Genomic DNA, 27,466 nt, shown 5'->3' on the forward strand with positions numbered 1-27,466 from the left:
TGTCAGACTCGGAAGTCATTCACCCTGGTGGTCCCTCATTTACCAGTAAAAGCCTAAAAGCAAGTTAGTCTCCCTCTAGTATGTTAAACTAACTCCTCATTTTCTCGACTGCTGTTGGGGCATAATACATAGTGTAAAAGACTGGTAAACAAAATGTGGCTGGTTCGAATTTTGTCATGTTTGTTTAAACCATTCCCCCCCTCCCCCTAAGTTATTCGCTTGAAATGTAAATTTTTAAATTTCTATTTGATCTCATAATGTCTTCCTGCCTTCTTTTTTCATTTGGAATCTTTGTCCACATGGTTTTAATTCTATTTATTTATATATCGTAATATTTAATCATTTAAAAATACTGATCAAGTGACTTAAAAAATGAAACAGTTATTAGTATTCATATTAACAGTCACAAAATTTATTTTTCTTTGCGAGGTGATGAATTATTGTTATCATCATCTTATTTTTTTATTTAGGGGGGGGGGGAGTATAAATCATCAAACACATACTTGAAACACAAATTGTTCTCACACAATGAACAAAGTGTAAAAGCTATCTTTCTACATTCACATAGTTTCTTCATCAAATTCAATGGGAAGCACACTTTATTCACATTACAAAATATTGTATTTTCATTACTTCACTTCGATCTATATTGGGCATACCTTACCATGTGTGGTGTGCGTACTGTAAGACCATCGGTACACACACCATCAGATTATTTGACTTGTCGCTCTAACGAAGTAGGCGAGTGTCAGTAATATGTCTCGTGGTCTTATCGTGGCGTGTTTATCTTCTGCCGTTAGGTCAGACGATAGAAATGCCACTTGCACGCTTAGAGTAGCAGATTGACGGTGACCAACTTTAAACAGAACTTGATTAAATTTCACACACATTTATTAAAATAGTAACAAGCATAAACCTTACGTAACTTGATTCTGGATGCTATTTACAATTGACAATCTGAAATTCCTTTGGTCTTGGTACGTCAATCTTATTCTCACATATCTCTAATACTTGACAAAGTGTCTATACATTTATCTTCATGGCTGTGTACAGGAATATGATAATCTTATTATGCGCAGACTGAAAGTTGACTATAGACTGGTGCAGACAAATGCAGACTGACTAATCGGAGGTCTGTACACTCGTTATAATACCTTGCGCTTTCGTGTATCACTGCGTGAGTGTGATCTGTGAGGAGAAAAGGTTCTACGTTAGCAGCAATCTCATTGGCTACGTTACGTATTAATACGCGGATCGGCGGAAGCAGTATTTGGTCCATCTCTAAGGCAGTGCCATCTCATAGTGCGGAGACGGATGAGTGCTGTGCCTGCGCTGTTGTGTTTAGCGGGGCGCGCTCTAGTGGGAAAGTTGTGTACGCGCTGACTACGCGGAACTGTGTACACAACACCATGTTTTAAAAGGCTGGTGCATGCAGAATCCAATGAACGATTGAATGTATTTCGATTATGTCTTCACTTTTAGCAATTTTGCATTTGTATCTTGAAGTAATTCAGCTGTGGCGCTTTTTAATAATATTTTTCACCTGACGATAAAATCATACTTCACATGGCTGACACAGGGAGTGCAATTTGGAGGAACACTTTTCACAATGCATGTAGCTTTTCCAGCACTGTTCACAAATATTTCATTGTAAAATCTTAGATTAGATTATATTTAGTTCTTGTTCCAAAGGCCCATAAAACGAGATGATTCTTGTGGGTGTGGAACATGTCAGAAAGTATGAAATAAAAACATAAAACATTTGAATGTAATACTTACTATCCTGATCATTTGTCAGGAGATTGTCAAAATAGATGAATACAATGTGGTAACCTGGAACAGCTGATATTCACAGAATTAACACGCTGTCAGAATGAAACATTGTTATGCACTATAAATAAATTAATCTTACACAAAATACCTAATCTTGACTGTTGTGACCAAGTGCTGTCAAAACCGAAATCTAACAGACATTTTTACTTAAGCTGGCTTAACGGTCTCTGTTAAGACATTCATCTAAAGAGTAGAAGGAGTTGCCTATCAAAAAGTCTTTCAAACTCTGTTTAAACTGTGCTTTATCGGAAACCAAATTTTTATTGGTTGCTGACAATTTATTGTGTGTGTTACTGAATATTGGACCCCTTTCTGGACCAAGGTAAGTGATTTCAGGTCTTTATGTAGATTGTTCTTATTCCTGGTATTGACACTATGTATTGAGCTATTGGTTGGAAATAGATATGTATTACTTGCTACAAATTTCATTAAGGAATAAATATACTGAGAAGCAGATGTTAGAATACAAAGTTCGTTGAACAAGTTTCTACGTGATGATCTTGAATTTACACAAATTGTTTCCCATTGGACCATTCCATGAATCAGTAAGTAATAAAAAATCGTTTCTTTTAACATATCATTTCATTACAGACTGCAAATATTCTGTACTGCTCTTTTGTTAATTGTCTTAATTTTGAGCAGGTGACAATCGCATTTCTGCAGTCTGACTCCAGATGTTCAGTTTCCAACCTCCTGCATACATAAGAACACACATGGTAGCAATTCACTGGTGAATGTCAATGCATATTGCACTGCATGTAAACGTGTACCTTTTACCAAATTTCTCTTTCATGCCAAAACTGTTTTTGATCCCCTGAAAATCCAGTGATTGATTGATACATGGATTCATCAGGTTTTATTTTAAAATTCTTTGCCCATTTCTCACTTGCAAAGAATGAAAAGTTTTCTGACACAGAATGGTGATAACCGTTGTTCATTATTGTGGTGTATGCGTTGTCACTTGGCCATGGCACATCTGAGCATCCTTAAAATTTTCAAATGTTTCGGTATCAATTGGACACAGCTTATCGAATTTAGTTTTTCCTTGTTTGATATCTTGTTTCCATTTCATCGAGTATCCTTTCCTGCGTAAATGAGAGAAACCACTTTGTTGGATACTTTTCAATGAGTAATTTGATGGGTTTCAGCGACGGCACCTGCTTTTGATTTGTATTTTAATGTAATGTATGTCAATGGAAGTTCCTGACAATTCAAGAGTATACTGCGAGGAACAAATTTTTTGTGTTAATAGCGGATGAGGAAATCATAAAATTAACTGATAGTAGTATGGAAAAGATTACCTCATCATACAAATCCTCTTTTCAGTCTCACTGCCTAAAATTAATCATTTTCTTGAAAAATAACTCTCTCCATCACAAGTGAAATCATTTCCCCTGCAATTTTTCACCCATTGCTATTTTGTTTGCATTTATAAAATTGGGAGCGTTATCAGAAAGGATAGATCTCTCCTCGTAAATAGACAATGCATAATGTACGGTATTTGTGAAAGTTCTCCTTTTTTCATCATCAGATTCCTCCATTCTTTTGTCATGACATTTTCTGGTTGATGAATTTGCATTGTCAGACATTTTAAATACTAAACACTCACAAAACAAATGCAAGAGGAAAACACAAAAATATGAATAAAGTACGGATTTGTGATTGGTAACTGCAAATCCACCAATGATTTTGAGCCCGAGGGAGAAATGAGAGCAAATATGAAAGTTGTTACAATGGTTAAAATCACTTGACAAAGGATTAGAAAATTTAAAAATGCTAAATTTGAAGCAAATAACCGAAGAAAAATAACAACATAAAAAAAAAAGTTAAATGAACATGACAGGATTGGAACATTCTGATTCCCAGTCATTTATTCCATCCATTACGCTACGACAGCAGTAAAAAATTGAATGTTTAATTTAATGTACTAAATAACAAGGTGAAATTGTTTTTCCGCTTTTTCTCGTAAATGAGGGCCCACCAGGGTGAATGGCTTCAGGGTGCGATACCTGGGTTCTTAACCTACACCAACATATAGGTGGTTGCAAAATGTCAGGTGCACCATTGGGGGCCTCTTCTTGTAAGAGATAAGAATAAAACATACTATGCAGCCCCTTCTTCAACTAGGGAATTGTTAACAAACATAATGGGAAGTCCGGATTTGGATATCGGCAATATTACGAAAAGGATAGATTGCTACTCACTTTAAAGCTGATACGTTGAGTTTGCTGACAGCCATAGTGAAGACTGTTACACATTGAGCTTTTGATCAAAGCCTTCTTCAGAAAAGAAAACAAACTCATTCATACAAGAAAGCACACCTCACACAAGACCACTGTCTCCAACTGGAGTAGTTTGAGGGCAACCATGTGTGCGTGAGGTGTGCTTGTTTGTGTGAATGACAGTGTGCCATCTTTACGGTGAGTAGCAATGTATCCTTTTCATGATACTGTTAACAGAGAATTTGTTCAAATAAATGTTTTGTATGATGCCAGTTAAAAATACTGGATGAACCTACCACCTTCAATGGCCCCGCTATGTGTGGCTTTTTTTAACTTAGATTCCCATTGAAATAATTGCTGTTTTCCATTCTGAAATATTGATTTAAGATTTATTGTATTTGGGTGACAAAATAGTAGGGAGTAACTGTAACCACAGTAGAGCTGAACCATATCTTCTGCAGATGGACTTATTCTTCTACACAGATAGAGATCCAGTTAGATGTAATGTCAATCATGCCAGCAAAATTTGAGCAGTCATGCACAGTATTTTATTTTCTCATGAATATTTTCACATGCCAGTGAAGAACATTTTCAGTCAGATTGATTTTGTAAGTATATAAATAAAATTATTGTCCACCAAAAAAAGGATGATAAACTACATGTCATGAACTTGAAGCTTTTATCTAAGCATGTGCCTGCAACATTATATTCTCTCCATAATGCTCTTTATGGTTATTTACTGTTTTTTCAGCTGCTGGATTTGTTCGACAGTGAAGATCCTCGAGAACGAGATTTCCTTAAGACTGTGCTTCATCGTATATATGGCAAATTTCTTGGGCTCCGTGCATTTATTCGTAAACAAATAAATAACATCTTCTTAAGGTAAAACCATTAGCCATAGAAAATTCTTAGTTATTCTGGGATGAATAAAAATGTTAATTGCTATAAAAACAAAACTGCTTACACAAAATAACAAATTATATTACAGGACCATGTTTCGTTATTAACATATATGTTCATAACTTTACTTCATTGGTTTATTGTTTTCCATTTAAGCTGGAATATTACATTTTAGAATTAAGTGTCAAACTTGGGTAAAAAGATGTTTCATTTCAAAGCAAATATTTCACTCTGGTATGTCTAACGTGTGCTGTGCTGGAACTCGTAACACGATCCTTTCTTTGAGCATTGCTCTAACGTACTTAATAGAAGCTCTCCTCCATACCTAGTTGGATTAACACTCCTGGAAAGTGGAAGATACATACTGACTGTAGTGAAGTTGTGAGACCGTGTCACCAGTCGTGCACGGATAACATTGCCCACAAAAGGAAAGCTTGTGGGTTCAAGCTCCAGCATGTAATCTTAGCTTTCCACAAAATTTAAAGGGTTCCATTCGTAAACAGATGTGTAACAGCATAGTAAGGTAATGTGTGTACTTAGATATTGCAATGTCCCAAGTTCTCAACATTTGTTATCTGTATATAAATATAAATAAGTGATTTGATATGCTAATGTGAAGGTAACTTGGTCTGTGGCATTATGAACTATTGATGTTGCGTGAGCTGCCTAGTTGTAGCCCAGGAATGAAATGCCATTGGAGTGCCTTGAAGTGTATTCTCATAGCAGTGGGCTTGGTTGCAAACACAGAAAGGTATTTGAAGGAAATTTATTTAAGCTCATTTATGATCGGCTACCTTATTCATTATTACTTGCCCACGATCCATTGAAATAAATGGCAGAAGATTTTGACTGCATGAAGCACTGTAGCTTTGTGGAAGTAACAAAGTGCTCCTGCTAGTCACTCATTGTGAACAAAAATGTACAAAAAATTCTTCATTTCGTATTCATACTGCCATCTATTCTTCCTGATTGACTTTGTTGTCATATCTCTCTCTCTCTCTCTCTCTCTCTCTCTCTCTCTCTCTCTCTCTCTCTCTCCCCCCCCCCCTCTCTCTCTCTCTCTCTCTCTCTCTCTCCCCCCCCCCCCTCTCTCTCTCTCTCTCTCTCTCTCTCTCCCCCCCCCTCTCTCTCTCCCTCCCCCCCTCTCCCCCCCCTCCTCCCTCTCCACACACACACACACACACACACACACACACCACACACACCACACCACATTGGTCTGTATATAAGCCACAAATTTTTTTGCGTAATAGAAACTTGATCTTAATAGCTTGTTCCTTAGTTTGAACTGGAACAACAACTTGGAACAGGGACAGAGAGAGATATTACATTGGGTGGGTGGGTGGTGGAAAAATGTGGGGGAGGAATGGGTAGGTCTAACGGTTTTCCGACAACACAGGACGGTGTGGTACTGGGGTGCAAGACTTGCACATCTCTTGCAGTTGACTCACGTATTATGTGCAGCTGATGTTCTTCTCGGGTCAGATGGCTGCATCGATCTTCACAAACTCATCTTCTCTGAAGACACTAGCTGGTTAAAGAAATTTCAAAATAGACTTCTTTTCTACTCTTGAAATGATTTTGTACCCTCCGGATACTTTTGTTCAACTCTGTTATATTTTCATCTCAACAATTAAACAGCTTCACAAGTTTCACACTAACATTCAGCTCTCGCAAGTCAACCCCATCTTGGACTATTAGAAACTAACAAATACAATTATAATATGTTTGGTTTAATAGCCACTATAAAACCAGTTATTGCTTCTCGCAAGTACAACACCTGAAATCAAATGTAAAAGTCTTTAGTTCAATACATAATTCATTTGTTCACAACAGTACAGTTGTTACACTGTCAAGGAATAGAACATGCTTGCTCCTTTTACTGGACATACAGCTTCTCAGACGCGCGCTGCAAACACTTGGCCGCGTCGATCAACCATCACTATTGCGTATTCTCCCGATACACGTCCATCCTGCACACACAGGAACCGGCGGTGAGGTAGACACATCTCCACTCTCTCACCCTCGTACTTAAAATATTAGGTGTTCGAGACGGTAGAAAGCCGAGTGTCTCTAGAATTTACACCAAAATTCTCAGGGCACTACATATCCCTCCCCTTAGCTCGAACACGCAATATTTTATACACATTCATTATGTACAATTTCACAGGATAAATAATTATCTTTTGACAATGCCTCTCTTTCCACTAATAACCGTACATCTTTTACCACAATTATAATACTGGACCCTTTGAATCCATGTTTGAGTTAGCTCTGTTTCCTATTCCTCCTCCAATCTAAATTTACAAGTGTACATAACTCGAATATTTTGCTGCTTTGTTCTTAATTCCCGTACTAATTTTTCATTACTCAATCCGTACTTTTTGTAATCCTGAGGAACTCTGTGTAGAATAAAAGTGTTCCCTTCTTGGACATTTGTAAACCTGAAAATCAATGAGCCTATTTATGCATAGAATTCAAACTTGCCAGACTCGTCCCTTTAAATGTGTGACTTCTGTCACGATACTGCCCCTTTTCCCTTTAGGAACAGTACCTATACCTTACATGGATTGGTCCTAGGAGTACCCTTTATCATTCTGTTTTGGTAGGTATGCCCCTTTCTCACTCCTATTCTCCTATAGTACAGGTCAGTCCCCTTCTTGGTGCCCCTGTCCTCGCAGTTAGGTCAGCCTTTCATAGGTCTGCCTATCCACCCTTTTTCTCATCCAATAAATGTCAGGTGTGCCCTCCGTATACTTCTTGAGTAGGCCTCCTGGTTCATTGCCCTAGCATACGTCTTTATGTATACTATTCTTAAATATTCTCTGGTAAAATTACATATCTACTTCACTCTTCTATTCCACTTTCTAATACTTCGTCTAATACCCTAAAATCCTCTTTCACTCCTCACTTCTACCATATAAACAGATGTCATGCCTATGCAGAACTGCCACATATCAACAATGTAATATGTGCAGCGATTCAGATGAACATATATCTTTATTCGCTTACCGTCCTTGGCGGTTCTGGCATAACTTCAGGTTCCTAATTTGTAATTCTTCTGTTTGTGCTTAAGTATGTCTTTGTTTGTATGTAGATGTGTGTTTGTGTATCCAGATTCTTCAGCCGACTTATGTGAAATAAGTTGAAGATTTTAATGACTTCTCCAGGATCCCTACTTAAACGGTACTCGAGTGAGAAGCCGGAGGAGGTATGAAGTTAAATGTCTCCTACAGAATGGGCATTCTCCCTTTCACCTTTGAAGCCCCGGAAGGAAAATCTTAGCAACACCTATGGAACGGCAAGTGGTGAAGAATCAGTTACACTTGTCTGCGAGAGTTGTCTGAAAAAGTGGGGTGTGCGATTAGTTTTAGTCCTGCCTGTACTTACTCTACCCACCCCTTCCAAAAGGGAAACAAGCTCTCCCATTTACATTACAGCTCACAAAAGGTATAAAATTATTCTATAAAAATAGAAAATTATACACTAAGATAACTTAGTTGTTCAGTCATTCGGTTAACCCAGTTTAGTTTGAATAGTACCATGATATTATCTTTATACTCGTACTGTATTTCATGCCTAGATATCACTGTTCATTTGTGATTTTCTGAAATTGGTCCTAATCTTGTAGTCACATCTGGTTTCCTACGTACTAAAATTATAGGATAGTGTAAGAATTCAAGAATAGATCACAGAACAGTTTAAGAATTGAAGGGAATTCGGTGCTGAAAAACTAAGTTTGAAGAAACACCGAAAACAACTAGGGATCCGACGGTTGTCACTCTGCCCCTTAACGTAGAACGTTAACGTCCCTGGGGGATATACAACTTTGTCTTTTACGTTGTATTTTCCTTTTTATGATCAACAGAGTTCTTAGAAACTATTGTTTAATTAAGTTGGTAATCAACAGTAGGTTGTTGCAGCCAAGTAAAATATTTAATAAGAGGTTCTTCCACAAAAGGGTTTACCTATTACTTCCAAAGGAGTTGATCCAGTTGATAAATGTGGTAATTCATTTAAAATAAGCTCAAAGTCTTTAACTTTCATTGCCCATGATATATGTTTTGCATGGCAGTATGTACGGCATAATTTTCCAATTTCTTCCATAACCCTTTCACATGGGTTAGAAGACGGATTATAGTTGGAGATTAATACCTGACTAATATCTTCCCACGCTAAGAATTTTTTAAAATCGTTACTATCAAATTGTGGTCCATTGTCGGAGAGGAATCGTTTTGGTTTGCCCACCTCGAGAGAGTATTGTTGCAGACAGTGTAGCACTGTTGGTGTATTTGCTTTCTTAATAGGATGCAACTTAACATACTTAGACCAACACTCTATGAGAGCAAAGATGTATGCCAGTCCTCCGTTTCCTTTAGGAATTGGTGCGAAGAAGTTTGCTGCTGTAAGATCATGTAATGCCTTAGGGACGATCGGATACATTTTGTATCTAACATGAGTGTTACTCTCTCTTACTTTCTGACAGGTTTCACAAGTTCTAATTAAAGATGCTACCTTTTGTCCCAACTGTTTAAAATAATAGAACTTGTTCATGTGGGCTATACGCTTGATTATTCCGAAGTGTCCCTACCCTGTATGGACATCACACACAATTTCATCCTCCGTCAACTGCAGGATGCGTAAATGCCACTGTCGATATGTTATACTGTCTCTCCAAAATAGAATTTGCCCTATAATTTTCCATTTCCTTGCTTGATTAGGAGGTAAAGATTTTCTGTTACACATAGCATATATTTCTGTAAAATAGGAATCATGATGGATATTGTCGGTTATTCTTTGACCCATTTCTTGTACCCTGTTGTGCCGATATTCTGTTCTCATAAAAGTAATCGCAAAAATTGTGCTGCGTCGTCCTCCATTTTAAGTCTTTCATATGTACAGGTAATCTAGACAAAGCTTCAGGTACAATATTTTCAGACCCTTTTACCTATTGTATTCTAATGTCATGCTCCTGTAAGAATAGCATCCATCGCATTAATCTAATACGCAACAATCGACTGTTCATTAAAAAGGATAGCACTTGATGATCTGTATATACGTGGATTTCTGAACCCCAAATTAGTGTTTGGAATTTTTGTATACTCCATACTATGGCCAATAGTTCTTTTTCTGTTGCTGTGTAGTTTAACTCATGTTTGTTGAGATTCCGGCTAGCAAAAGCTATAGATGTGTGACTGGTGCTTTCCAGAACCCACTCTCCTTGAAAAAGTTCTACTGCTATACCGTAGCCGGAAGCGTCTGTTGCAAACTTGAACGGTTCACCCATAACCGGATGGTGTAATATAGGTGATTCTACTAATGCTTTTTTCACATTTTCAAGTGCATCATTGTCCTCTTGGTCCCAAATCCACGGTATTGGTTCTTGACTTTGTATATATCGTCTATAATACCCGGCCATTCCAATAAATTCCTTCAGTTGTCTTATGTTTCTAGGAGATTGACATTCTTAATAGCCTTTATCCATTCTGGATCTGGTCTAATTCCCTGCACTCCGATGATATGCCCTAAAAACTTAAGCTCTTGCCTAGCAAAGTGCCACTTGTATAGTTTTACTGTAATACCTTTTTCTTTAAACAACCTCAGCATTTTTCTTAGGTTTAATGTTCTTCCCGTGTAGCGGATATAATAAGGATATCGTCCACTTATATTATTAAGTCCTTTAACAATTCCCTTCCTAACGCCTCATCCAGCGCGCGTATAAAAACAGATACCGAGATATTTAGTCCAAATGATAACACATTAAAATGATATGATTTCCCATCAAATCGAAATGCTGTATACTACTTCGAATCGGGGTGTAACCAAATTTGCCAATACCCAGCACTCAGGTCCATCGTGCTAAAATAATGTGCTTTTTCAAATTTGGACAGTAATTCCTCGATATTAATTGGTCTGTCTCATTCTGTCTCTCTGTGTTTATTCAAAGTGCGTGCGTCTAGCACTAATCTCACATCCCCAGTACCTTTTTTTACCGCGACTAAAGGGTTATTCATAACACTCATACTATGTTCTATTATTTTGCTGTCAATCATCTTATCTGTTTCTTCTTTAATCGCTTCTTTCAGGCTCACCGGTATCGGATAAGGTTTACAGAAAAATGGAGTATTAACTTTGATCTTAAATTTACATATGTAGTCACTAATACTACATGGACTCTCAGAAAATACTATTTCATATTCCAATAGAATTTTAGCTAAATCCAATTTTTGGTTGTTGGTTAGTATTGAGGATTCACTTACTTTATTTTTTATGGCAGCTTGGTGTGATGCATGACTTAAGTTTTCTATCTCTGATTGCACTGTCGCTGTTAATTGTAAATGCTGATTCTCAGTTATTTGTTTACTACTATAGGGGTCAGTCTCAAACTTTACACAATATTTATCATCACCTTTACTAAAATAAAGAAAATTTTCCTCAAAATTTAATATGACGTTAAATTTTGATAGCCAGTCCATGTCAATCAACACATCCCTATTGACATTTTCCACTACTAAAAGTGTCTGACGAAATGGGGCATTCCCAATGATACAGTTCACCTGGGCTTCATGTTTCACAACTTCACTTTTGGTCCAAGTTATACCTAATATGTACACTCCTGTTACCAGTAGTAGCAGTAAGTTATGTTTAGTTCACAATGTATTAAAGAAATCATTAGAAATAAGTGACACCTCACTACCAGAATCAATAAATATGTTAACTTCAAAATCTTCCACCCTTCCAACTACTCGTATAATTGGTTGTGGATTAACGGTCATTAAGCTAGGTTCTTCTAGCAACAATCATTCTTTGGTCAGTACTTTATGTGTAAAGCTAATGTATTTATTATAAGCTAGGCCTCCTAATGTATTTCTACAACCTGGGCCCCGACCCTGGATCCACATCGCATAAAGTTTTCCTCATTGTTTGTAATTACCTGCTGGTTACCAAATTGGGATATTACATTTCTATTTTGTAATCTATTGCTATTGGGTACAAATTCCTGCCACGTTACTGGGCCTATATTTTGAAGGTGGTTGTTTCTCTTGATAACTTTCGCTATCACTATTCCGTCTACACCGGTGTACTCGAGCTAGATTAGCTCCATGCCTCTTTATCATTACTACTATTGTTATTTTTTCAGAAATTCTGACTTTCGCTTTGATGTACATTCTCATTCCTGTCTTTTTTATTTTTTCCCAGCAAGTGCAACTACAAAGGATAACAATTCTTCTGCAGTCTTCCATCCACTACATAATACAGGGTGATTCAAAAAGAATACCACAACTTTAGGAATTTAAAACTCTGCAACGACAAAAGTCAGAGCTAAGCACTATCTGTCGGCGATTTAAGGGAGCTATAAAGTTTCATTTAGTTGTACATTTGTTCGCTTGAGGCGCTGTTGACTAGGCGTCAGCGTCAGTTGATGCTAAGATGGCGACCGCTCAACAGAAAGCTTTTTGTGTTATTGAGTACGGCAGAAGTGAATCGACGACAGTTGTTCAGCGTGCATTTCGAACGAAGTATGGTGTTCAACCTCCTGATAGGTGGTGTATTAAACGTTGGTATAAACAGTTTACAGAGAATGGGTGTTTGTGCAAAGGGAAAAGTTCTGGACGGCCGAGAATGAGTGATGAAAATGTAGCAAGCATTTGTTCGCAGCCCAGGAAAATCGACTCGCAGAGCTAGCAGAGAGCTGCAAATTCCACAATCAACTGTATGGAGAGTCCTACGAAAAAGGTTGGCACTTATGTCCGTAACTACCTGAACGTCAACTACCCGAGGCGACGGATCGGCCGCCAGGCAGCCCGTGACAGAGCACTTCATCACTGGCCTCCAAGAAGCCCTGATCTTACCCCCTGCGATTTTTTCTTATGGGGGTATGTTAAGGATATGGTGTTTCGGCCACCTCTCCCGGCCACCATTGATGATTTGAAACGAGAAATAACAGCAGCTATCCAAACTGTTACGCCCGATATTCTACAGAGAGTGTGGAACGAGTTGGAGTATCGGGTTGATATTGCTCGAGTGTCTGGAGGGGGCCATATTGAACATCTCTGAACTTGTTTTTGAGTGAGGAAAAACCTTTTTAAATACTCTTTGTAATGATGTATAACAGAAGGTTATATTATGTTTCTTTCATTAAATACACATTTTTAAAGTTGTGGTATTCTTTTTGAATCACCCTGTATATCTTTCCTAGCATAGATAGGTAATCGCCTTATTACGATCCTAACTAACCTTCCTTCCTCCATGGCTTCATATAAGTACTTTGTCCTTGTCAAATGTAAGTCAAAATATCTTCTCATTGTTCCCCACTTACTGTTATAATACTTTGGATCCCACAGATCAGGTAATAATTTTTTGTGGGCACTTGCTGACCAGTACTTCTCCTTAAACTTTTTCTGGAAGTTGGCCCAAGATGAAAAATTCTCAGATGTTCACAGTGCCCCATTCTGAAGCCTCTCCTAGAAGGTACCCTGCCATGAATTCTATCTTTTTTTAGTCTTCCCAGTTTTTCGGCAAGGCTCAGTTAAATCGTTTCAGAAAATGAGTTGAATGTGCTTCCCCGTCTGGCTATTTTGGAAACTGCCTGGATAATCCCGAATTTGCTCCCCATTGTAGGTCGGTTATTGCATCACTGGTTAACACCACATTAGAAGAAGTCACTTTTTTGTCTACCTTATCCTGTATAAGTTTGAGCTATCTATGCCTTTCTTCGTATCATTAAGTTCCAAAGCTAAATCTGAAGAAACGTTGTTAGGGTTACCCTCTCGGCCGCTTTTCTGTGTATTAACTCTTCTACTTGTTCCTCCAGATTGCTTATATTTAAGCTATCTGATATCGCTAGTTTCTCTTTAAAATACCTTTCCACAGTATCAACTCGATTGTTGACACCTGCAATTTGTGACTGGAGAAAAGGAATTAGCTTATCTTGTTTGTCAATACTATCCTTCAGGTTGTACAACCTCTGATTTACAACATCGAAGGTAACATTGCGTACGCTTTGAAATGATCCTAATTTTTCGACAATTCCATTTCTACATTGCTACATTTGTCTTCACTGTCAAATTCTAATTTTTTTTGTTAAATCGTGAAGTAGCTCATCCTGTTCCTGGTTAAATTCAGTAAATAGCTGATTAATGTGAGTATTCAAAGAACTAATGAGTTCAATCTTTATATCTAACTTCAGATTTTCTACCTTATCATTTAAATGAGTCAAATTCAGTCTTTTATAAAACTATATTTGTCGCTTGACTGTTCAAGGTTTCACTCTGAACATTTAAACTAGAATGCTTCATTCTGAGCATTTAATTTTTCACTTGGAGTTACACTCTGTACTTCTGGTTTTTCGCTTAAATTTGCACTCGGTTCACCTCTCAAGGCAGCATCTTGAGCATTTTTCTCTGGTTATCTAATTTAGCACTTTGGTTATCTAATCTAGCATTTAGTTCTTGTCTCAAGGAAGCAATTTGAGCATTTACAGCTGCTGAATCTGCCTGCTGGGCTTTAATTAAATTCACTAATTCAGACAGTCTGCCATTTCCCTATTCACCTTAATGGCCGTGGTTGGTTCTGAAATTTGTTGCTATTCTTGATCCATAATTTTATGGATCTTGGACCTAGTAATCATCTCAAGAAAATTCACCACTGAATACAATAACTACATTAACAGTTTATCATGCCCAGTTCCTTAAACTTTCTTCTCTCTCTTCTCAGCGATCACAGACCCTGTAACCCACGTGCTGCATTGACCACCTGCTTCCACCGCCTTCTCTCTCTCTCTCGCAGCCTCTCTCCACCCTGTGTAAATTCTTAATGCTGTGATGTCCTTCTCTGTCATCTTTCCATGTTGTACAAGGTCGCCCCAATGGTCTTGTTGCCAGAGAGTTCCTTCAAATGCTTTCTTGGTGATTCTGTAGTTCTCCATTCTGGCCACATGTCCAGCCCATTGCAATCTCCTACCTTTTAATTTCTGGGTGATAGTGGGTTGCTTCATTAACTGATAAATTTCATTGTTCTTTCAAATTCTCCGTGTGCCATTCTCCAACACAGATCCCCAGATTTTTCTCATTACTTTTCTTTCAAAAACATTCAGTTTTTCTCTTTCATTCTTTGTAAGCGTCCAGCTTTCTGAACTGTATAGTACTATGGGGCAGATAATAGTGTTATATATCTTCATCTATGTGGTGATTGACAAAGCTTTACTTTTGAGTGGGTTGCTTAGTGAGTACAGACATCTTGGCCCTGAGGCTATTCTTTCATTTACATCTATTGTTATGGTATTTTTACTCTTGAAAGATGATCCAAGGTATTTAAACTGGAGAACTTTTCTGAATTTAGAATGTTGTTCAATTTCAAAGTAAGGATTTGGGTTTTTGACTCAACTTATTTCCATATATTCGGTTTTCTCTTGGTTAATCAGAAGCCCGATTTTGCTGGCACTGTGTGCGAGAGATCTGTATGTGTCTTTCAGTTCTTCATTTTCACTCAGCAACACTATATCATCTGCATAATCCAGGAGTTTTACTTCACTGTGTTCAAATCGGAGACCATTGTATAGATGTAAATTACTCTCCCAAACCACTTTCTCTATTGCAGGGTGGAACAGGGCACATGAAAGAGCGTCTCCCTGTCGTAAACCTGTTTTAATTGGAAAGGTGGGGGATATGGATCCTCTGAACTCCACTGCTGCCTGGGAGCCATCCATGCACAGTTGTATCATCCCAATGATTTTACTGGGCATACTAAATTCTCGTAATGTGTTGTAGAGGCTACTTCTGTGGATGCTGTTGTAGGCTCCGTGGAAGTCATTGAAGAGACAGCACTGGACGTTTTTGTTAAATTTCCAGTATTTCTCAAAGATTTGTTGTATAGTAAACAAATTATCAGTTGTGGAACGGTTTGTTAGAAATCCAGCCTGGTAATCTTGAATAATGTTTTCTGCTTAAGGTTAAAGTTTTTCCAGAATGGTCATTGACAGGATTTTGTATGTTATGTTCAGCAAACTGATTCCTCTGTAATTTCCACATTCCATTCTGTTTCCTTTCTTGTGTATGGGACAAATTATTGCAGTTTTCCAATCTTCAGTTTTCCAGATCACTGTGATAAGGTTATAAATTTCTTTGTGTAGTTCGCTTCTGCCCTCTTTTAACATCTCTGCTGATATTAGGTCCTCGCCTGCTGCCATGTTGTTTTTGAGCTTTTGAATGGAGTGGATCACTTCCTGTTCTGTGATTCTACATTCTTCATTATTAATGCTGTCACTCTCAGACATTGTGTAATTGAAGGTTATGTGTGGATCAGTGCAATTTAACATTTCTGAGAAATACTCTTTCCATCTTTCTAGGATACCTTCCAACTGCGTTAGCATATTTTGATTTTTATCTTTCATGAATAGGTTTTCACTTTGATAACCTCTCTTACTTTTCTTTGTATACTGAAACAACTTCTTTGAGTTTCCATTCCTGCTTTCCACTTCTATAGATTCTAGGACTCCAGTTAGATATTTCCGTTTCTCTGTTCGTATAACTCTTGCTGTTTCTCTTCTAACCGCATTGAACATCTCCCTCCTGTCCTGACTCTCCCTGTTATGCAGCCACAGCATCCTGGCGTCTTTCCTCATTTCTACTGCTCTCTGACACTTTTTGTGGAACCATTTCTGTTTCTTAGTTTTCTTTATCTTGCCCAGTGTGTGTGTGTGTGTGTGTGTGTGTGTGTGTGTGTGTGTGGTGTTTTTTTATGCATCTGTTACTACAGTCTTTATTCTTTCCCAAGCCTTCTCGACAGTATTTTCCTCCTCAGCTTCTTGCAATGCTGTAAATCAGTTATTTATTTCAATCTCATAGGCTTCTTTAACAGACAGTTCGTTCAGTCGTTTCATGTCTAAATTAGGTTCTGGTGTGGCTTTTGGTTGTTGATTCCAAATCATCTTGATTTTCATCTTTCCTACCTCTAGGAAATAACCTGAGCCAATTTAGGTCCTCTGTACATTCTGACATCTCTTATAAATGAAGTGAAATGTTGATATGTCATAACATGGTCAATCTGATTTACTGTTTTGCCATCTGGAGAGCACCATGTACCTTTTTGTATATCTTTGTGAGGGAACATCGTCGAGCAAATTCTCATATTCTTTGACAGTGCAAAGTTGATCATTTTAAATCCATTTTCGTTTGTGATTGAGTGCTTGCTATGTTTTCCTATTGTGGGGATGAACATATCCTCTTTACCTATTTTTCCATTAAAGTCCCCTAAGATAATTCTCGTATTTCTTGTTGGAATACTTTTGAGTACTCTCTCTAAATCTTCATCGTACTTATCTTTCTCGTCCTCAGTTGAATCTTCAGTCAGTGCATGGATATTTATGAATGTTATATCGTACCACTGGTGTTTGGTTGTTATGTAAGACATTCTTTTGTTAATGGGATGGAATTCCTTAACCGGATTAACAATCCTGTTCTTAACAGCAAAACCAGTACCAAATTCATGATGTTTTTCATCTCTCCCATAAAAAATGACACAAATATCCTCCGTGTGTATCGTTCTCCAAGCCACCTAACTTCCTGTAGAGCCACAATATCTGTCTTGTATGTTTTTAGTTCAGATATCAAAGACACTACTGCAGCTGGTTTACTAAGACTACGAACGTGCCATGTCCCAAATGTGAAGCAGTGTTTATCTCGCAAATTCCTGTTCCATAGCCAATGTCTGTTTCCTTTGAACCCATTATCTGAGCAAATCATTGATTTAACCCAGTAGGTTAAGAATCCCCTGGCTGTGTTATGAGTGCTGCGCAGGTTAAGCTTGGTGATGGGGCTGCCACCTCGCAGCTTCCAAGCTTGCTGAGTAATATTTTGGATTAACATTTCCTAGGCAGATTGCCTTTCCCAGGTTCCGAGCTCTGCCTGCCCCGTAGAGACGCGTTCCGCCTCTTCTACCGTTGGAATGCTATAAAAAACACTCTCTTCCAGCATCCAATCTGTTGACGTCCTCTTCACTGGTTTTGGTCCACCCTGGGTATTTTGTTTCCCTGGTACCCACCATATCTGGTGAGCATTCCCCTATCCGCCCGATGGGGGACCAGCAACCCCTCACGGGTTCCTTCAATTTTACCAAACAATTATTGTTTTTCACTCACCTGGCGTAGAGTTCAAGCTGCGTTGATGCGCAGATGTATAATCAGCATCGGTGGACAGCACTGGCGCCGGCAGTGTCGGGCATTGGATTCAGCGTTGGCAGCGGTGAGTGGACGCAGAGTCAACACCGGTGAGCAGCAGCTTGTGCAGTCGGCATCAGTGGCTGGTTACGGCATTGGCGTCAGTGCGATGTACGTGTGTGAAGACTGCTTACTCTCCACACCCAACCTTCTTTGTTGACAACCTTTTTAGTTGAAAAGTTCTCTCCGCTATTACTTTCTCATGTCTTTTACAGCATTGCACTCGCAACTTTCTTCCATTTGTTCTTTGGACTCAACACAATTACTGGAAACAGTTCTCATATGTTGTTAGGCTTAGTTGCTATGGCAGCGCCTAATATCTTCTTTCCATTTCTGTCTTTACGTTCCTGTTTTCTTCAGGTTCTGTCGTGGTCGCCATGTTTTAACGGTCTTCTGATGACACGAGACAGTGTGGTACTGGGGTGTGAAAGACTCGCACGTCTCTCGCAGTTGACTCACGTCTTGTGTGCTGCTGATCTTCTCGGGTCAGACGGCTACATCAATCTTCACAAACTCTTCTTCCCCGAAGACTCTAGCTGGTTAAAGGAATTTCAAAATAGACTTCGTTTCTGCTCTTGAAATGATTCTGTACTGTCTGGATACTTTTGTTCAATTCTGTTATATTTTCATCTCCACAGTAAAACAACTTCATAAGTTTCACACAAACATTCAGCTCTCATGGGTCAACCCAATCTTGGACCGTTAGAAACTAACAAATGCAGTTATAATATGTTTGGTTTAATAACCTTTATAAAACCAGTCTTGCTTCTCGCAAGTCCAACACCTGAAAGTCAAATGTGAAAGTAAGTCTTTAGTTCAATACGTAATTCGTTTGTTCACAACAGTACAGTCGTTACACCATCAAGGAGTAGAGCGTTCTTGCTCCTTGTACTGGACATACAGCTTCTCAGGCGCGCTGCAAACACTTGTCCGCGCTGATCCACGCGCGCGCGCGCCCACACACACACACACACACACACACACACACACACACACACACACACACACACCGATTGTCTCTAGATATTACACTGAAATTCTCGAGGCCCTGCTAAGGGTAGTAAAGAGGGTATTTCTCATTTTGGGTCATGACAAGAGGTAGTTTAAACTGTAACAGTCCTGCTTTTTTGTGGCCAGACAGTGGGTATGTGGGAGGGTGATAGGTGACAGGGAAGGCAGGGCATGGGAGATCTGTTTCTGTAAGAGATTGGAAGGGTAATTTTGGTCTGCAAAGGCCTCTGTCAGAGTCGACGTATATGGAGAGAGACTACTCATCACAATGTAGGGGATGACCATGAATGGCCAGGCTCTGTGGAAGGGACCCCTGGTGTGGAATGGATAGCAACTGTTGAAGTCGAAGTATTGCTGCTGGTTGGTAGGTTTGATGTATGCAGAGGTACTGATGTGGCCATCCTTGAGGTGATGTGAAAAAGATATGCACAGTTGTCAGCTGGAATTACTGAGTGCTGCGATGCTTCATGTGATATTAGCACAACAAATTCCAAATTTGTGACAGGTGTAGAGTACTTTCAATGAATAATTCACCAAATTTACTTGATTATAAGATGAGGTTTTTCCCAAAATCGTCAGTTGAAAAATATAGTGTTGTTTTAGATTTACAGACTGAAACACTTGCTGCTGAGAAATAATTTTTATGTTCTTTAGTAGATTGGTATAGGGATCTGTTTTACATTTGCAGATGATGCTTTAGCTTTAGGTCAAGAGCAGATTTATTTTGAACAATTCAGAAGGGTTGATTGGGCAAACAATACTACCGCTCAAAAATGCTTGAGATTTTCCCAACGTGCTAAAGTTCTTGATACAGGATCGACCTATCTCCAACAATTATGTGACATTGGACTGGCACGGCAGTAGTACAAGAGATACACAAGAAACTATGGAGTAGCTACCACTACAAATCTGACAATTGTGCGAAGCACAAGAGGACATTGGATTAAATTCTATCATCTTACAAACTCTTGTTGTATTTGAATAGGTTTGCAATAAAAGTTCTCATAGATATATGGATACTGTATACAAACATTTATAGTGCTCTTAAAGTACAGATAATATTAAAAGGCTAAAATGTTGTCCTTCAAAAAACATGACTTGATTAAAAACATGACTTGATTGTGAATGCAAGTCTATATTTTATTTGGTTATTAAAGACTATAATAGTTTAACAGGTGGGTACAAATGAGAAATTGTCACTATTCATGTATTAGATTACCAGATAAAAACATTGTCACTTTTTAATCACCTTTAGAACAAGATGGTGACTTTTTTAATCCAGAATTAAGTGTCTAAAAATGAAATAAGTCTTTTTAAACTGACTGTAATTAGCAGCAGCAGCAGGACCTGTCGTGGAGGTAGGACCGACAGGCGTCGTGGATTACAGGATGAGAGAAAGTTTGAGAATGGGATTGAATTGTGATCGCAATTTTTTATTTATGTATTAATTGGTGTTGTTTCATATGTCCAGCACTCAAGAAGGTATTGCAGTCTGTGTTTCACAGTTGTTCAAGCACAGCACTACAAAAGGATTGGAAGGGGAACAGTGACATCAGCTTGGCTGAGAACTGGGATTCCTGTGGGGAAGGGACTAGTGAGCAAACAGGAAATTTCCTCGTGCTGCCAACCAAGTAAATCTATACTGCGTATTTTAGATTTTTATGAATATTTACCATGATTAAACAGTGGTTTGCCTGAATCCATTTGAACAGACTTTAAAAATTGGACAAGTACGCTAAAGCAGTAGTATACATTTCTGCAGAAAATGGTAAAAGTCAAGGTAGGGGCCAGTAGCCTGCTTATGTGTTTTCTGCAGCAGTGTTGTAGACACTCACCGTGAGGTATGATGGGAATGAAAGGTGTGTCAGCTGCTAGTTTACGCAGTTAATGACAGAGCAGTGGGCAGAGTGTGTGTTTGCAAGCAAGAAATATTGTTAACATTTTCACTTTCCCATGGAACAAAAAAAGTTAGTACAATTATTAAAAAGATGTGAATGATGATTATAAGTAAATAATTCATTTAAACCAATTAACGGAATAAAAATAATAATCAGTCAATTCCATGAACATTAAAAAGTAAACAATTTCAGGGCACCAGAGGAGATTTGAGCCCATAATCTGATGCATGTGGAGGATGCCCCCGCAAGCAATATGTTACACTGTCAGTCTGTGTGTTTGTGCTATATTTAAGCGCTGAGACCATCATGTGAAATTCTGAAATATTTTTTTCGCCGGTTACTCGCATACAAGGGCCCACCAGAGTGAATGGCTGCAGGTTGTGATACCTGGGATCCTAACCTATTCAACCATATAGATGGTTTCAAAAGTTTACCCCACCTCTTTCTTTGTTAGCGAATTGATGATATCCTCCTGCCTGAACCATTATGAGGTTGACATCGAGGAAGGTAGGTTGTTGGGCTGATGAGTACCAGGTATTAAAACAAATGGTGTTGAGGTTCTGGAGGAATTTATGTGGACAACGTGTCCTCATCCTCGGCTCAGATCACAATGTCACCAGTGAATATGAACCAGGTGAGGGGTTTATTATTTCTTGTGAGTTGAAAGGATTCCTGTGGATAGGCCAGGATTAAGTTGACATTGGATGGTGACATGCAGGAGCTTATTGCTTTATCATGAATTTGATTTTAGGTGATGCTTCCAAAGGATAAGTGGTGATGGTTGAGGATATTGATGGTCATGGTGACCAGGAAGTAAGTTTTAGGTTGGAGTCAGTCAGGTATTGGGAAGTTTATGTTCAGTAGTGACAGTGCAATAGGCATTTGGGACATTAATGCAGAAGAAGGGGACATTGACAGTAACAAGCAGGGTGTGGGGTGGTAAAGAAACAGGGACTAAAAGTAGAGGATATAGTTAGTGTATTTTATGTTGGAGGATAAGTTTTTTATAAGGACTTGTCCATAGCTAATAATATCCAAAAGTCTCCCTCCCCCCCCCCCCCCCCCCCCCCCCCCCCCCCCCCCCCAATTGCGAGTGCTTGCTGCTCAATGTTTCCTTTGTGTCGTGAGTAGCAGCAGTCTATGCTTTTCATTTTGTTGTTATTCCAGCACAAATTTGCCATTGTTAAAAAAGTAAAATTTGGTAAAATAGAAAGAAATTGACCCAACATTTCTGAATTCAGTGCAGTTTTCATGCAAATTTTCAGTTTACATTTATTTGTTATGTGAAGAGTGTACCCAATTGAAACACTTTCAAAAAGTATGGTTCGGGAAGTGCTGCATGTCCAATACTCTGGTTGACATCACGTGGGAGGAGAGAGACGAAAATATTGGCAGTGATGAAAGAAGTTAAAGTAATGAAAATAACAGTGACTGTGATTGAGAAGGCTTGAATATAACAAAAAATTGTAAAGTAGTGTGACCATATTGTGAACTTCTATTGTTAATAGACAGTGTGACAGATCTGCCCCCCCCCCCGCCCTGCGCGCACGCCCACACACACACACACACACACACACACACACACTTATAATTAAGGTGTGGCTTATATTTGGACCAGTACGGTACATGCTATTTGACTACATGTAATTCCAGTTAGCCAAAAAACAAAATTTTATTCTTCGTTTGTGCATCCTGTTTAAATAAAGTAAACAAAAGTGAAGACTTTGCAGCCACCCACTCATACCTGATAGACGTTTGGCCCACAGCATCAGACGGCACCAGGTTTTGAGCTAAAAGTTCAAAACTAGTTTGTCTCTGTGACGTTGTGTGTTTATAAGGCCCATATGTTGATCATCTGCAGTTGATTGGTTGCCTTCATTCATTTTTGTTTCCTAAATTTCAGAACTGTTGTAACAAATAAAGCCAACTATTGAAACTGCAATTAGAGTGTAAAAAATGGGAAAAGCTATTAAATACTATTCCTTAAATTTCTACCCACTTTAAAGTGATACTTCTTAGCCTGTGCTGCATTGGAATGTTTGAGGGTCTCAAATCTGGGGTGGGGGGGGGGGGGGGCTTATTTTGGAATTAGGAACCAAAAACAGTCGAGGAAATTTTTGTTTCTGTGCCACCATTTCTTATGGTGCCTTCTAATTTTTTCTTAACAAGTAAAAGATAGGTTTCATATTGAGTTTTTTTAGTGTGTGCAGTAACACAAATGTGTAAACTGTTCATCTCAAATATTAGACCTCCTTTCAGGTATCTTAATCATAACATTTGTCAGATGTAAACAAAATTACGTATATTTTAAGTACAGAAAATACAGGCAGTCTGAGTGAAGTAATATCCTATGGTTAATTGTAATCTTGTCACAACGAAGAATTGTGTATCACAGTTTAAAAGTTCATTATAATGTTACAATGTTCCTATGAAAGTGTAAAAATGAACAGCTTTTTTAACCAATATTGTGCAGAATAAATTAAATGCAACTGCTGAAGTGATCTTTACAGATATTAAAAGAAAGATTTAAATTTGCTCATAGCAGTCCTATGAAATGGCAAACACAGATTTAAGCAAGAGACTGCTTTATAATTTTTTTAAAATGAGTGTCCTTGTAAATATTAATATTGTTGTTGTTTTTTTGAAAAATGCACTATATTTTTCTTTTAGGTTTGTCTATGAAACTGAACACTTCAATGGAGTTGGTGAGCTACTTGAAATTCTAGGAAGGTATGTAATAAATTCCTGCAGTCAGCATAGAGTTTTTTCTGTTATTGTTGAACATGTTGATCAGCATTGAACTAGGGATCCTGATCAGACAAAGTAATTGGAATTATTTGTTGAATCTTTGCTGTAATGTATTAAGTAAAGAACTTGTACAAATTATTAATTTCTTTTCTTGTTGTGCACTACATGCCAGCTTTTGGCAACATTACTGCTCCTCAATAATTAGTTTCAGCAGCTGTTTTAGTGATAAAACAGTGAAATTCTTCACATGCACATGATAGAGATTGAGGCTTTGATATTATTAAAAATTCATGGCATGCTACAAAGTCCTATAAACATCATTATTATGACATTTTAATCCACTTGAAAAAATATCTTGTGATAAATCCTCAAATGATCTCTTGGCAGTATGTTCCACTTCTTCAGTAGCATCAACATAACGTTTCATAGGGGTGGTTGTTTGAAGCACAATATCAGGTTTTCATATTGTTCCCGATTCATATTTCAACTCCATTGGGAAGGAACCAACACCAGGAACTTTTAGTCCCCCTGCACACGACATTTTCTGTAATTGTATTAGCATTAGAATGTTTCTTAAAACAAATGTCACAGAGTAGTGGTTTTCAACATACGCCTGATTTTTCTTTGCACAGACAAATGTCGTTTGAGGTCAATTAAGGTACTCATACAAGTGAACTGAGGTATAAGACTGTGGTAATGCATGTCTGTGTACCAGTCAAAGATCTTAAAAAACTGTATATAATATTTTAATGATATCAAATGTAGTCTTTTGAGGACTGAGTGTTTCCCTATAAATTTGTGGGTTGCCAAGAATTCCATGACACTATATGTGATATGCTTATAAAATTCTAATAGGTTTGCTGGCTATGCAAAGTTTTTTCTGCCCCCTCCCTATTTATAGCTGTGAACATAGTCTCGTGCCTAAGAGTGGGTAATGGAAAAACAAGTCATTTTGAATGTGGCAACAGACCCTCATCAGTCTTGAGCTTAGATTTTATGAATGAAAAGTTTATGTTGTTGGTCACTGCATTGTTCTGGGACAGGATAAGAATGTTGTTGTTGTTGTTGTTGTTGTTGTTGTTGTGGTCTTCAGTCCTGAGACTGGTTTGATGCAGCTCTCCATGCTACTCCATCCTGTGCAAGCTTCTTCATCTCCCAGTACCTACTGCAGCCTACATCCTTCTGAATCTGCTTAGTGTATTCATCTCTTGGTCTCCCTCTACCCTCCACGCTGCCCTCCAATACTAATTTGGTGATCCCTTGATGCCTCAGAACATGTCCTAACAACTGATCCCTTCTTCTAGTCAAGTTGTGCCACAAACTTCTCTTCTCCCCAATCCTATTCAGTACCTCCTCATTAGTTACGTGATCTACCCATCTAATCTTCAGCATTCTTCTGTAGCAACACATTTTGAAAGCTTCTATTCTCTTCTTGTCCAAACTATTTATCGTCCGTGTTTCACTTCCATACATGGCTATACTCCATACAAATACTTTCAGAAACGACTTTCTGACACTTAAATTCATACTCAATGTTAATAAATTTCTCTTCTTCAGAAACGCTTTCCTTGCCATTGCCAGTCTACATTTTATATCTTCTCTGCTTCAACCATCATCAGTTATTTTGCTCCCCAAATAGCAAAACTCCTTTACTACTTTAAGTGTCTCATTTCCTAATCTAATTCCCTCAGCATCACCCTACTTAATTCGACTACATTCCATTATCCTCGTTTTGCTTTTGTTGATGTTCATCTTATATCCTCCTTTCAAGACACTGTCCATTCCGTTCAACTGCTCTTCCAAGTCCTTTGCTGTCTCTGACAGAATTACAATGTCATCAGTGAACCTCAAAGTTTTTATTTCTTCTCCATCGATTTTAATTCCTATTCCGAACTTGTCTTTTGTTTCCTTTACTGCTTGCTCAATATACAGATTGAATAACATCGGGGAGAGGCTGCAACCCTGTCTCACTCCCTTCCCAACCACTGATTTCCTTTCATGTCCCTCGACTCTTATAACTGCCATCTGGTTTCTGTACAAATTGTAAATAGCCTTACACTCCCTGTATTTTACCTCTGCCACATTCAGAATTTGAAAAAGAGTATTCCAGTCAACATTGTCAAAAGCTTTATCCAAGTGTACAAATGGTAGTAACGTAGGTTTGCCTTTTCTAAATCCATTTTCTAAGATATGTCGTAGGGTCAGTATTGGATAAGAATAAAATAATAAATTTAGAAAACTGGCCTGACTCTCCAAAATATTAGGGCTACAACAAGACAAAATGTTTTTTATCATAGTAATAAAATGTTTTCATGGATTATTTTGATGGATTTACGTATAAACAGACAACCGAAATGTATAAAGATGTTCATAATTTTGCTAATTTTTTGATGGAATTGCAAACAGCAGTTCTTTTTTCCTGTGAAACAAAGATAAATTTTGCATTTGGTGCTCTACATGAATGTGTAACACTTACAGCTAGTCAGACTTCATGTGAAATTACTTTTCTGTGCTTTATTTATCATCTCATATAGACACGGCATAAAACTTCTTTTCTGTTGGTGATGACACAGGCTTTACTTTTCTGATGTACTTCCTCCTCCTGACCACCTAGTTTTTCATCTTCACGATGATGATGATGATGATGATGATGATGATGATGATGATAACAGTCTTTATTTGTCTATATTAACTTTACAGTTGTGGACATTGCCTTTTTTGTGCATTTATAACAATGACATTGTGCCATACGTATAATGATTACATAAGTAGCACCATCATAAACATTACTACCACTAATACACTGCAGCGTATAAAAGTAGAACTGCAGGTCAGAATTCTTTAAGTGAGAGTAAACGTCTTTCAGTTAATAATTGTTTCAACTTGCCATTAAAAAGATTGCCGTGGTGTTGCTTTAAATTATCTGGCAACTCATTATAGATTTGTCTCTCAATTTCAAAAGGACGGTGATGTGTAGCTCATTTAAGAGTTATATCTAAAAAGAAAGATGATGAAACTTACCAAACAAAAGCGCTGGCAGGTCGATAGACACACAAACAAACACAAACATACACACAAAATTCTAGCTTTCGCAACCAATGGTTGCCTCGTCAGGAAAGAGGGAAGGAGAAGGAAAGACAAAAGGATATGGGTTTTAAGGGAGAGGGTAAGGAGTCATTCCAATCCCGGGAGCGGAAAGACTTACCTTAGGGGGAAAAAAGGACAGGTATACACTCGCGCACACACACACATATCCATCCACACATACACAGACACAAGCAGACATTTGTAAAGGCAAAGAGTTTGGGCCAAACTTAGCTTAGTGTACTGTCTTCTATCTTGGAGGTAAGAACTTAAGAATTTTAGTGCTTCTCCTCTTATACAATAAGTTTCTAACTTGGGTAATAGTAGTGCTTGATTCACAGAATCAAATGCTTTAGGCAAATCTAGAAAAGTCCCAATAACTTTGTTTCCTTTATCCAGTCTGTTCAACAGTTCACGGAAAAAAGTTCCTACTATTGTTATTGTGGATCGTCCTTTTTGGAACCCATGCAGCGAGTTGTTTTAGAGATTTTATTTACAGGAGGAGGACTCCAATTGGTCTAGAATTACTCTTTCAAGCAGCTTGCCAAGTGTTG

At 38.1% G+C, this 27,466-nt stretch overlaps 1 protein-coding gene across 2 annotated transcripts in view; it reads left to right on the forward strand.

The window, feature by feature from the left end:
• The window catches only part of LOC124785919 (serine/threonine-protein phosphatase 2A 56 kDa regulatory subunit epsilon isoform), a 277,259-nt gene that overhangs the window by 180,463 nt on the left and 69,330 nt on the right, over positions 1-27,466 (forward strand). For both annotated transcript variants that reach the window (XM_047254221.1, XM_047254220.1), the window contains exons 5-6: positions 4,807-4,937; positions 23,751-23,810. In XM_047254221.1, coding sequence (XP_047110177.1) covers positions 4,807-4,937; positions 23,751-23,810 — 191 coding nt within the window. The remainder of the gene's footprint in view (positions 1-4,806; positions 4,938-23,750; positions 23,811-27,466) is intronic.

Source organism: Schistocerca piceifrons, chromosome 1 (genome assembly GCF_021461385.2).
Source record: "Schistocerca piceifrons isolate TAMUIC-IGC-003096 chromosome 1, iqSchPice1.1, whole genome shotgun sequence".
Lineage (NCBI taxonomy): Eukaryota > Metazoa > Arthropoda > Insecta > Orthoptera > Acrididae > Schistocerca > Schistocerca piceifrons.